Below are 12665 nucleotides of genomic sequence, written 5' to 3' on the forward strand. Positions count from 1 at the left end.
CCCCTGCCAGGCAGATGAGATCGCCCCCTCCAGACATGTCTGGTAAAGCCTCAAACACCTACATCCTTGATCCACCCCAGTAAGTGTTTGACTAGCCACTAATCACAAAATCATGATTCATACGCAGAACTTGGCTATTGAGAAAAACAACCAGAGCACAGCTTAAACATGGCCAAGAAATCAGATGAATGAGTAGAAGCCCTAAGAGAACAATATACATGTTGAAAAAAATATTGGGCACCTTTTAAAACATTGGAGCTTGAAAACAGCTCCCATGAATGCATTGCATGCTGCTGCATATTACAAAGGGCATGAAAGCCTATTTACTGGTGCTCATCTCAGTGGGGAAATTTTCTTTTCTTGCGGAACTCTCCCTCCTATGAGAAGGAAAAGCACTCATTCCAGTTGACTTTAGTAACCTGAATTTTTTGTCCGGACTCTTAGTTGCAGTAGCCAAGCAGCCCTCCAGAAACTTCCTCAACTTGAACACTTCTCACAGGCATGGTACACCCTTGCACTGGAAGTAGATGCACAAACTTACACCAGAGGCCTGTTCCATTAAAATGACTGTTATTGAGAGCTAAAAGCAAGGGAACAAGAATACATAAAATTCAAATTCAAGTGCGGCTGACCACAACGGACAATTACCTGCGCATCTACACATCCTGCAAATGAGGCGCCCAACACTGAAGAAACAGATAAGCAAGAAAGCGCCACCACATCTTCCGAGCTGGACAAGGGTCCCACTTGTGCTTCCCTCGGAATTGCTTGGGCCAAAATAGCGAGGGTAAACATATTTGCGAGCTCAGAAAATCTGCAAGCCTGGCCGTGTCAGCCAATACACAAGCATGTTATCCAACTGCACCCCCACTGCCATCCATATCTCGTGCTTCAATCATTCCCAGCTCATCTGACCTGGCAGGATTGTGCACCCCATTGTGTACACGGAAGGAAGAGGATGACTGGGCAAGCGCATGCTGAGCGTCACTCAAATGCACTTGACCACTCGAGCCGGCCCACACGCCGCCTCCAGCACCTGGATGGAGATGCATGAGATGGGACTGAGAGTAAAGGAGGCGCTCTTTCAGGTGCTGCAGCATATCTGGGCCTCCAGCATACATCTGTGCAAGAGATCCACTAGCCTTCCCTGCCTCTACTAAAGAGCCAGGATCTCTCTGAAGGGCTTCCCAGGACTGACTAAGAAACTCGTCTGTTAGCCTCCCACTGCCACCACTTGAATTCTGTAACCGCCATTCGGCTAACGCAACCAACGCATCCAAAACACGAGGTAGGCCTTGAGATGCCACCACCTGCCCTCCAGCAATTGCAGGGAGTGGGCTAAACTCTTGCCCTCTGCTTTTGTTCACTGTTATCCCATGATCCAGGTTCACCAGCTGATCAGACCTTCGCCCGTTGTTCTCAGGTCTTTTAATTTCACCAGATTGTCCACACAGCGAGCTTGCTGGATCAGATAGCAAACCAGGATCCAAGCTTGTAAGTACACTGGAGAAATCCCTAGCATCCTGCACCCAAGCCAAATGAGGAAAGGAGGTAATATCACTGGCCTGACCATCATCCATGTCCCTTGCCTCTCTAATAAGCCTTTCATTCATTCGAGCAACTGCTTCTTGAACACTGTGATGCTCCAAATCACCACCTTCGATACCAACAGCGGTGCTTCCTTGTAGGATATTAGCTACAGTACTGCTCGAACCACCATTACCAAAAGCAGCAGTCGGCCACACGATCTGATGCCATCCCTGCCCTCGCATGAAAGAATCTCCAGGTACTTTAGAAAGTGAGTCAGTGGAGGTTTTACCTACAATGAAGCTGGTGGAGGCTGCAGAGAAATCTCCTTGTGGGGATGATGCAGAAGAGATCTGCCCACTTGGTTGCTGATTGGCAGATGCCGGCTGCAAAAGAAGGGACTGACCAAACAGCTTGACATCACCAGCACGAAATTGTACTTCTGAAATAGCTTGGGATTTACTTGGTGCCTGACTGGCTTGAGAAACTACAAGTTGCTGATGTAGGTCATCACAAGCACCTTGCTGAGACTTGGCAAAGGTTTGAAAATCAGAATCACTCTGCTTTGAGGCCTCAGCACTGGCACTTGACACTTGCATGACCCCCCTAAGGATAGCCAGTTGCTGCTGCTGTTGCTCATTGAGAAGAGTATAGCTCTGCTGATGCAACTGAGGAGTCAGATTCTGCACCTGCTGAGCTTGAGCTTGGGCTTGCTGCATTTGCGACTGCTGCTGCTGCTGCTGCTGCTGCTGCTGCTGCTGCTGCCGATGAAGCTGCAGAAGCTGTAGTTGCTGAAGCTGCGGTGTCTGCTGGTGCTGCTGCAGGAGGGATTGTGACTTTGCATGTATTTGATAAAGCTGAGATTGAAATAGCCCCGATTGCTGCTGTTGCTGCTGACCAGTAGCTATAGATTGACTAATATTCCCAAGCGGCAAGCCCACAGCTTGACTAGAAGCCTGTGACAGCTGATTAACAGCTTGAGATAATACCTGATTGGACTGAGCCTGATGATGACTTAGAACCTGTTGATGAAGATGTGGAACTTGTTGAGCAGAGAGCTGAAGCTGCTGTTGCTGTTGCTGTTGCTGTTGCTGTTGCTGTTGCTGTTGCTGTTGCTGTTGCTGTTGCTGTTGTTGTTGTTGCCTCTGACCAAGCTGAGGCTGCAATTGCTGCTGCAACACAGCTTCTGCCACCTGTTGTTGCAACTGTTGCACCACTTGCTGCTGCTGCTGCTGGAGTAAAGCCTGCTGGTTTGATTGCGGTTGTTGCTGGGCAGGTTGCTTGTGAAAATGCTGAGGTACAGGTATAGGAAGATCTTGATGTGTCCGGGCCATGGGTTGTTGCTGCTGCTGCACTTGGTGAATCCCTGTAGAAGAAATTGGCTGGACAGCCACCAAGGGTGAGAGAGACTGCTGGGGCTGCTGATGATTTGCAATCTGCTGTGTCTTCATAGAAGCAGAGTGGATATATGACTGCTGGGCAGGGCGCATGTTGGGTGAGGGAAAAATAGCAGAATTAAACATTGGAAGAATACCTGGAGTTGAAGAATTTGGAGCAAGCCCCATGGTATGAAAAACCTTCTGTGCATTAATAGAATCCTCCAGCAAGTTTCTACCAAAGAGATTAGCATAGACAAGAGCTTCAGCAGCAACCACATTGCTGCCTAAGCCTCCAGAAGGAACCACCATGCTTGGGCTGACCTTCAAGCTTCCATCATCTGAAAGCACAGGTGCTTTCTGTGGTGCAGTTTGCCCTCCAGACCCTGCATTGCTACTCGAATCTGAATCATCCGCCTTCCTCTTCCATGATCTTCCATTACCATTAAGAGTCCCTTCAGACCCCAAACCTAGTTTTGCCTTCGAGTTCTGAAAATAGGTTTTGATCTGAGTGAGAGATTTGGCCGGTAGACTCTCGCGGAGGCGGTCCCAATTCTTACCATGGGCTTTGAGTATATCAACAAACTTTTCTTTCTCTTCTTGAGTCCATGACGTGGGTTCTCTTCTAGCCTTTGTCTCCGTTACCTTCAGACCCTTGTCTTTTACTTGTGCAGACTGCAACACAGGGGCTACAGGGAGAGAATTAGGTAGCAAAGCTGACACTAGCCTCGGTGGAGCAATCACATGGACAAGTGAGGGTGTTGCATTGCAAACCCCCTTGGCAAGGTTTGGTGCAACTAAAGGTTCCATCTTCACACTAGTGGACTCTGCCTTCAATTGCAAAATCTCCCCACAAACCAAGCTTTCATCTGCAGTGCAGCCTTGAACATCTATAGGGGGGATGTCAATCCACTGAGGATTGCAGGAAACTCCTGTTACTCTGTCTCCACTATCAATATAAGAGCAACCCTCCTGCTTCACAGGATTGTCGAGGGCCCTTGGCACAGGATTACAGACATCACTCATGCCAGGCAATACACCCTCAGCATGACCAGCTGCTTGCAAGGATTTCAAAGCACTGATTGCAGAAACCTCTTCAAGGTCATGGTTTTCCTGAGGTATCTCACACTGCTCAGATGCCAAACATGCAGCGTACATATCCACATGGAGGGGAGACCTCTCAATCCTGCACTGCCGTTCTGACAGACCACCTTCCAAATTGATGGCAGGTTCAACTTTCATAACGTCCATCTGCTTAGCAGTGTTCTCATTCTGTTCTATTGCACCTTGTAGGATTGCCTTGTGATGCTCAACAAGCTGATCCAAACCCAGGCGCTTGCGAGCTTTACTGAAGAAAGACTTGCACTGCCCCTGATTCTTTGTACCAATGTACAAAGAAATGCTGTGAAAATCTTTCCCAAACATGGCTACAGCATTCACGAAAAGCTCCCTTTCACTGTCAGTCCATTGTGAATCAGCTTCTTCATGAGATCCCTTAAGCAATCGGCTGTGCATGTTCCGGGCACCCTTACCCCCTAGCAGCTCTCCATTGCCACCCTTCCCTGCCAGAGCAGAAGAGTTAAAAGCTTGCTTGTTCAGATGTCTTTCCCGGTACGCCTTGGAGCTGGTACTACTTATGGGACAAGAATTTGTAGCTGCATGACAAAGCTAAAAAGGTCAAAATAGCAGTGATAACGCTCTTTCTACCCACTTCAATGATTATACAGAATATTTATTCAGCATAAAGGAAAAGTGTTCAATTGTCTCTTACCTGCATTCCTAACCCCCCTTGAAAAATCTCTAGGTTCCGACATTGCAGCTGCAGCAGCAGCAACCAAGGTTAAGCCTTCCACGCAGGCAGCATTTGCTTCTCGGTGCCTGCTGCTGACTGATGTAGTTGTTGCAAGATACAAGGCACTAGACCGAGAGTCCCTCCGCTTCTTCAGCTGATGCCTGCGGCGCACCTTCTCAAACTCTTCGGTCTTCTGATTCCGATAATAAAACTGAACACAATCAGCTACAGTCTTATGTTCAAGAAAAGATGCGATTCTGCTCAAGTTCTTCCCAAGCAAGGAATACTTATCCAGGAAGATCTTCTTCTCCTCTGCTGACCATGGATTCATGGCTGTCCGCTCTTGCTCCGCAGCAATCGGATCCTCAACCAGAGCATTCTTTGTCTCAAACCTGTGAAGAGCTCTCTCTTTCTTTCCCAAGAGCATAGATGGCATTCTCAAATACTCTCTTTCATTCTCGATCGGAGGCTCGCTTATGAGCTTTCTAGCTACTTGAACCTCCTCACTGTTGGCAACTGGCACAGTAGGACCTACAGGAAAACATCCTAGCATAAGATCACTATGAAGTAAAGCCACAGGAAACGAGGACATATTAGCCTACATTCAGTAATTATTTGCATGCAAGAAAGACTTACCTGTTACAACACACAGCCTCAAAGAGGATCGTTGGGTTGGGGGGACGCTGCCATTCCTTTGATCTGCCTCAAAGAGCCGAAGAATGTTATCACGATCTTTTTTATAAAAGTTGCCAATCTGCTCTTGCTTCCATGACTCTCGCTGAGCCCTGTATTTGACAGCTAGAACTCCCTCTGCAAATCTCACATTGCCTTTCTCTTCCGCAACTTTACACACCAGAAATCTTCTTTTCCTTTCATGGCTTTCTGCATTGAGTTTCCAAATGTGGGCTTCTTGAGGACTGCCATACAGCCTTCCAGCCTGCAGGATTGTCTCCATGCCAGGAGCATTCAGGTGAGATAGAGCACTCGAAGACTGTTCAGCAGTCTCTCGATTTGAAATTAAAAGAGACGCAATCGAATCTCCACTCTCTTTTGCACTAGCTCTCCCCTGATCAGATTCAACACATTCAATGTCCCCTTTCACCCCATGGCAACCAGCATCAACAGGCTGAGCAGCACACACTTCACTTTCAGCAGCAGACACAACACTTTGCCCCATCGTATGACACCCACCTTGCACACTTGTGTCGTGCATAACCTCATCCATAGCTCCATGCTCGTTCAATAATTCCTGTCCATACGCTGCTACAACCTGACATATGGGCACTCCTTCCACACTCTTGTCCCGAGTGAGAACACCTTCAGATGGAGAACCAGTGAGGGCTGGAGAAGCCATACATTGCATGGACGGCTGCAGTTGTACAGCAGAACAAGGAGATGCTGGAAGCTCAAAGACACCCACAGGAGAATTCAAGCCAGAGGTAACAGGCACACTAAAAGCTTGATCTGGTAGTGTCTCTACCTCATCACTCTTGGGCAACAGCACCCGAACACCGTGCTCATTATCTAGTTTCACAATCTCCTTCTCCACCAGATCGATCTCAAATTCCACTTTCTCCACATGCTGTGTGAGAACATCCTTGGACACATCTGATGTCTCTCTCTGATAGCTTTCCAAGAACACTTGCACACAGTGTAAAATTGAAGGCTGTAAAGCTGAAGTCACTGGGACCACATTTTCAGAGAGAGCTGGCAGCAAGCTATCTAGCTTCTTGGAATCATTAGCATGTTTATCTGATAAAACTTCCATAGTACATGCCTCCAGACTGGAGCAGGCAATTGATTCTTGACAGGATGTCTGAGAAGGTTCCACTTGGGCATTGCTCTGTATACCACCTGAAGAACAATCTACTGAGAAAAAGAGTAATTACTAACCTGACCAAACATGAGACATATGCAAGAAGCCCACAGGACTGACTCTTGAAGCAGAGTAACTGGTTAGGCAGTATGAAATATTAAGCAAATTCTAACCTGAGTTACGTAGCTGCTCTTCGCATGGGTGGCAACTGCCTTGACAAGGAAGAACATTGCCATTCTCTAAAGAATGTTCTAGATAATCCAAAGCAGCATGTGTGTGAATCCCTTCATGATGACTCCCCTCCTCAGGCTTCTTGACAGTTGATGGATCTTCCTCAGTCTTCTCCTTTTCATACTTGGCAAGACCCTGGCCCCAGGTGAGGCGTGGCCTTTTCTTGGAAGAGGAAAGAACTATGTCATCTCGGTTAAAGTCATGTGAGCCAGAGCTTTGTAGGGGGGAGAGTTGGTGAGGTGAGACAGTCCCCAGCACTTCAGGACGGACAGAACCAGTGCCATTATCTTCAAGGTAAGAATTAGCAGTGGGAGGGCAAGCAGGGGTCCGTGGAGAGAGCCCACTGTACAGACTCCTGTCCCTACTCCTCCGCTCATGAAGAGTAAGCTCTTTGTTGTTGACACTCAAAACATCTGAAAAAGTCAGGTCCCTGCTGGAGGCACTGCCATACCTGTCTATTCTTCCCTCCAGAAGCTCTCGGTCTCCAAGACTCCACTCTCTCGAAGAGTCAAGCTTTGGAAGACCGCATGTTTTTCTGTGGTAGTCAGACCTGCTCCAAGCCCTCTCCCTGAAATCTCGGTCTCTGTGGGGTGTAACCCAGGCATAGGGAGAGCTGCTAAACTTTGATTTTTCACGGTCCCATCCTTCCAGAGCATTCTGGTTTCCATTAGGCCGGGAGGAGGAGTCAACCTGGGGGCTGGAAGCAGGCCTGGTATCACCAGGGGAGAGATGAGAGTCTCGGAAATGGTGTCTATCTAGGTCTTTCTTGGGTCTCTCTGTGCTAGGGCTGCCGCTATACCCTGGACTGGGGCCACTAGACAAGCTGCAAGCATCTCTCTCAGCCTTGCCATTCTCTGAAGGTGACCGAAGGGAGGAGGAAGATTCAGAAACGCGGCCGACTACTGCACTTCCATATCTGCCATTTTCAACAACCGGTCCATGCCTACCTGTAAAACCCAACAGCCACAGAAAAGCAGTATAAGAAGAAAAGCCACCTTCCATAACCCTAACCCTAACGCACAACCCTCACAAAACGCAGTCTGTATGAGAAAATTTTGAAGCGGCAGTTGAAGCACCCACTCGGGTAACTGCAAAAGAAACTGTCCACTCCACAGCCACGGTACAAAAGTCGATTTTGCAGCTGAAAACGCCAAGAAGGGCAAGAACCCAACACAGAAACAAAGAAACCAAAACAAAAATAGAGCCAAAAGGGAGAGCACCTAGAGCCCTTCTCTTGCTAGGGGGTCCTGGCAAGCTTCCGTTCGAGAAGAGGGGGCTGGAGGATCTGTGAGAAGAAGATCTGTTGTCCACAGACCAATCTTTCTTTGTGGAAGAGTACCTATCCCTGTCTGCTCGATCAAACTTGTCCCTGCCAAAAGCTTGCCTGTCCCACACAACAGCAGAGGGGTGGTCGGGAGGCATGGAAGACGCAGAATCTCCAGCACTTGGTGTGGCCGCGGATCGAGCATCCCCGCCGCCGGAGCTATACATCTGCCTGTACCTCAGGTTTCGAATATGGAGCAGCGGGCATGGCTATGAGCGAGAGGAACTCCTGATGTAACCATGGTGTGCAGGATAAGGGTAGGGTTGTTCTTAGGAAAAATTAGTCAGCAGGGGAGAGAGGGGGAAAAGAGAGGCGAGAGAAGAAAGGGGGGAAAGAGGGGGGATAATCCATGAAGGGAAAGAGACGAGGGGGTGGGTTGACTATAGGAACGTTTCTAATCTGGGATGCTGGGAGAAAAACCAGAAACCGCAAGATGAAACAGACGCAGCCACACTGCAAGAGAAGCAGAGGCAGAGAGATGAACCCACAGGCGGAAAGATGAAGGAAAACCCACAACACAGAGCACAAAGAATCAACGGAGAAGAAGGGTGGATAGAGCAGATCGGTGGAACTATGGAAGGGGAGGCCTCTTTTTTTTTACTACAAGCAGGCAGCAAAAACAGCAAAAAGGGCTAGCGGGCGTCCACCAAAATAAATGATGGAAACAATTTTTAGGTGCTGCTTCTCAATGAAGAAATCCTGCTTTCGCCCATAACCAAAATAAAGCCCAGAATAGTAAATCTGCTCAGAACTCCTCCCGTGTGTTTTTCTTGATCCAATTAAGGTTTCCTCCTGCTGGATTAGGGCTTCGTCCTGCTAGACATCTGCCAGATTAGTCGATGAACAGGCTGATTGGTCAAATCAGAATTCAAATCGGAGGAAGAATGGGGAAGTGGGCGGCTTATGGTGTTGATTAGGGTTTCTTCCTGTGTTCCGCACAGAGTCACGTTCAGGAGCGGAGGAAGAGAACGAACAAAACGTGGGTATGGCCGGGTGGAGATGGTTCCTCGCGGTGCCCGTCCTTCTGGGGAACAGCACTTGTAAGCACCCACAAAAAAAAAGCACAGAAAAAACACAAAATTTTATAAACTACAGGGGTAAAAGACGACGGCGAGCAGGACGACCCCGCCACACACAGTGCAGTCTGTATTATAATATAGCCCAGTTCCCACATCCAGAGAGAAAAAAAAGTGTGTGGCTACAGAGTAATTCTTCCCGCGCATGGAAAAAGCAGACACAAAGAACGAAGATGATGAAGTTGAGAGAATGAAAGAAGACGACGACAAAGAGGCCGATACCGCCACTTGTCGGTTACCGCCGGCAACCCGTCCTCACCTAGGGCTTGCGATGTAACCCTGGATAAGTTAGTTTCTTACTCTGGTCACATGTAGTGCACCCACTGCTGAATGCCGCCCATCTTTTTCTTTCAATGAGAGCACGCACATTTCTGGTGGGTCATGGGTCGCCACCCCCTCCCGCCTATCATGGGGTCCTTATCCAATCGGTCACACCATCGTAGCAAACACTTTCAGTGCTGACCTGGCAATGCTAACGTGGCAACTGCCCCCACTAGCTGAGGTGGCAGAAGCATGCACTAACTTAAAGGCGTACCTGTGTCCACGTAACAAACCCGTGCGTGAACTTCGCCAGCGTGGCACCCCATTCGCCAAGCGTAGCAGTACGTGCATGTTTGGCGCCGCGGTGGCGTAACAAGATGACGTGGCTTTTCCACCGATATTTGTGTGACGTGGTTCTCGTTCTCCGTCACGCTGCGGTTAGATTGCCGAGGAGGGCCGTCATCGTCGCCGTCATCTCCGCGTCCGCGCCGATCAGAACCGCCCTCCACTCTCTCTCTCTAGAGCCTAGATTCTCTCTCTAAAGCTGAATACAATATAATTTGGCATATAACTACTACACACATAATATATCAATTTTCCGAAGAATCCTGACACGAATTTTACCATTTCTGTTATGATCCAACCTTAACTAAGGTTTCTCTAGTGATAGCATCATCATCATCCCCGTCTTAGCGAGGGTTTAACTCCATGATCTCCATCTCCCAAGTCTCAACCTGCAAACCCCCTCAGAAATTCATGGCTCCTGCACACAATCGTCTCGTTGGCCCCTTCAAGCACGCTTCGCACATCTTCGTCCTTCACGCATGCCCTCCTGCTCATAGAATTGCCATCGCAGCCATCATGAGACACCCCTGTGCAAGCTCCAAGCTCCAAGCTCCAAGCTCCGTCTGGCTTGAATCGCAAGGTACACCATGTATGCCTTATATGTCCAAGCCATCGATCGCCTCAGTAAAATCCTCGGATTGTGATACAAATTGCCAAACCCCCAGATGATTGTAAAGGCTGCACTGCGCAGCAATCAATCAACCAAGCGCAAGAACTCCGGCGTCCCGCGGATCGCCTCCTTGCATGTATGGCCAGATTCTGCAAAACGAAAAAAAAGATGCAGAGATGTTCAGCAGATTTGTGTTGAGGCAAGCGATTGTAAAAATAAATATGAAACAGATCAGGTGACAACACACAGAGCTCAAACAGAGTGGCTAGTGAATGGAGAGCAGTGGTACACGGTTCACGCAGAACACACTTTGTGTTGATTCTTTTTTTGCCAAAGCCTGCTTCACTGCGGGCTGAACCTGTACTCTAACCCTAGTTAAGATTAACCCCTTTGGTTAGCGATAACCCCGCTTCACCCTGGTTAGGGCTACGTCAAACCGTGGTTTAAATTAACTCGGGTTCGAGCGTAGCAAGATTGATCCGGTAGGCCCACCTACACATACATACATGGCATTACGCATACGATGATGACGATGATGACAAAGATGATGGTATGCACTTCCATACGTGGCACTGGATTCCCATGAATGATGACCGTCCATTCATTTTTTCAAGGCGCTGAATCCGCCTTTGCGGTCCGGTTCCCCAGAAAACCGCCGTGTTAAACCGCTACACCATGTGGCATTCAATGGCACCGTTTAGTTGAAAACTTTAGATCTTTGCCAGTGAGCACCGCACCATCCCTCACGACCCACGAGACTTCTGTGCGACCCTTCAGTTTAAAGAGTTTCTATAGAGCACGTCACCTCGTTTGCCCATTATTGCATTATTATACTAGCAGACCTTAGAGAGCAATCAAATCAAATTTTTTTTTTGTTGGAAAGGTGAATATATGTTATGTGTCCCTTACGCATCGAACCCGGGTCCTCGTTGTGGAACCTGACCGTTATACCAGCTCAACTACACGCCTGTCGATTGCAATTAAATCAATTCTATCACTACTAGATCTCAATGGGGGACACTTCTTTCATTGTTGCTTCTCACTCCATACACAGTCCTATTAATCATCTTTCAATAGGGCATGGTATCATCTTCCACTCCAACATTCCCTAAGCCACAAGCTAGTCCCCTCCACAGTGTGTCCACAGCTGCCTAATAATTGGACATCCCAAAAAGATGTGAATTATATGGACGCATACATGGGAGAAATTCATGGGGTTACTACTGACAATCTAAATCTTCGCCCATGTTCTTATATGAAAACAATAGATAACGTGACTACCACGTGACTATAAATACTATAATTTCTTCTTACTAACATACATTTTCTTCACATAAAAAATAGAGGGAGTTACATGGGGAACACTAATATCTTACATTTTCTTCACACACAAAAATAGAGGGAGTTACATGGGGAGCATCAATAAAACATATCTCATTAAAAAAAGCTACATGGAGTCCCGTATCAAATACAATTGTAATGCAAAAGTTTCATGGAAAAAAATGACTAGCATTGTCAAACATTGTTTACCCCCTTTCCTAAGGAGTATGTACTATATTTCATTATCCTTTGCCTTGGGTATTCCCTTCCAATTAATATTTTCAATGTGTTTGTGTACTACTCCAGAGAAGCTACACACGAGTGCAAGTCTTTCTTTTTTATAGCATCATTGTTATTTGTAAAGGCCATTATGTTAAGCTTCACTAGTCGATGGAACTACACTCCCAATTTTTAAAATGTAAGTTATGTATGCTATATCATACTCTTTGTATCAAAGAATGAGGGGTTTAAGCAATGAGCATGCTTGTTTCCCCCAAGGCTGATAGCATTTTAAATTTTCTTGGCATTCAACAACTTCAATCACATGAAGCAAGTATCCACCATAAACAACCCAATTCTCTCCCACATGTTTCCTCATGACAATGTAAACTACACAATTAGTGCAAAAAAATGAAATGGTCTTCTTCATTCTAATATCGTTATAATAATTACAATAAGTTTTTTTTGCTTTTCTTTTATATACATGCTTCTTTTTACTCACCATCATTTAGCGTGTGATGTGTCGTTTTCTTATGAATGATTTGCATTCAAAGTGTGAATTTCAAGTCAAATGTACAAGGGGCTAGGTTGGGCAATAGTTTAATGCAATCAAGAGTTAGCATCTTAGTTTTATCTTCTCCAAAAGTTTGTCGTAGATTTTCTCTCTCTTTGTATTATGTATGCTATTCATATTGTATGGATGAAAGCATGAAATTATTCATATAAACCGTTCCATTTTAGGCTTATGATTAAGAATGTAAGAACAAC

The 12665-nt window shown here is 46.9% G+C and overlaps 1 protein-coding gene across 10 annotated transcripts; it reads right to left on the reverse strand.

The window, feature by feature from the left end:
* Positions 1–221: 221 nt before the first annotated feature.
* LOC147627199 (uncharacterized) lies at positions 222–11885 on the reverse strand. 10 transcript variants are annotated; one of them, XM_086815864.1, is made up of 7 exons: positions 10648–10769; positions 10028–10507; positions 6685–7689; positions 5332–6549; positions 4675–5226; positions 649–4558; positions 222–550 (listed from the first exon to the last, which is right to left on the reverse strand). In XM_086815864.1, exons 4-6 carry the CDS (start codon positions 6461–6463, stop codon positions 852–854), a joined length of 5391 nt encoding a protein of 1796 aa, XP_086671990.1. In that variant the 5' UTR covers positions 6464–6549; positions 6685–7689; positions 10028–10507; positions 10648–10769; the 3' UTR covers positions 222–550; positions 649–851. The 10 variants fall into 10 exon arrangements, with proteins under 10 accessions (XP_086671990.1, XP_086671986.1, XP_086671981.1 ...); XM_086815860.1 differs by having other exon boundaries at positions 5332–6561; XM_086815855.1 differs by having other exon boundaries at positions 5332–6561; positions 7963–10507.
* Positions 11886–12665: the final 780 nt, after the last annotated feature.

The sequence above is a fragment of the Cibotium barometz genome, chromosome 21 (genome assembly GCF_041138505.1).
Source record: "Cibotium barometz isolate CiBa-2024 chromosome 21, ASM4113850v1, whole genome shotgun sequence".
Lineage (NCBI taxonomy): Eukaryota > Viridiplantae > Streptophyta > Polypodiopsida > Cyatheales > Cibotiaceae > Cibotium > Cibotium barometz.

Excerpts from the sequence above, each read along its gene's own strand:
- LOC147627199 (XM_086815854.1), bottom strand. The coding sequence starts at position 8,233 with ATGTATAGCTCCGGCGGCGGGGATGCTCGATCCGCGGCCACACCAAGT. Across the intron at positions 7,690-7,962 it reads TAGCAAGAGAAGGGCTCTAG|GTAGGCATGGACCGGTTGTT; the intron begins GTGCTCTCCCTT and ends TGGGTTTTACAG. Across the intron at positions 5,227-5,331 it reads GAGGCTGTGTGTTGTAACAG|GTCCTACTGTGCCAGTTGCC; the intron begins GTAAGTCTTTCT and ends GTTTTCCTGTAG.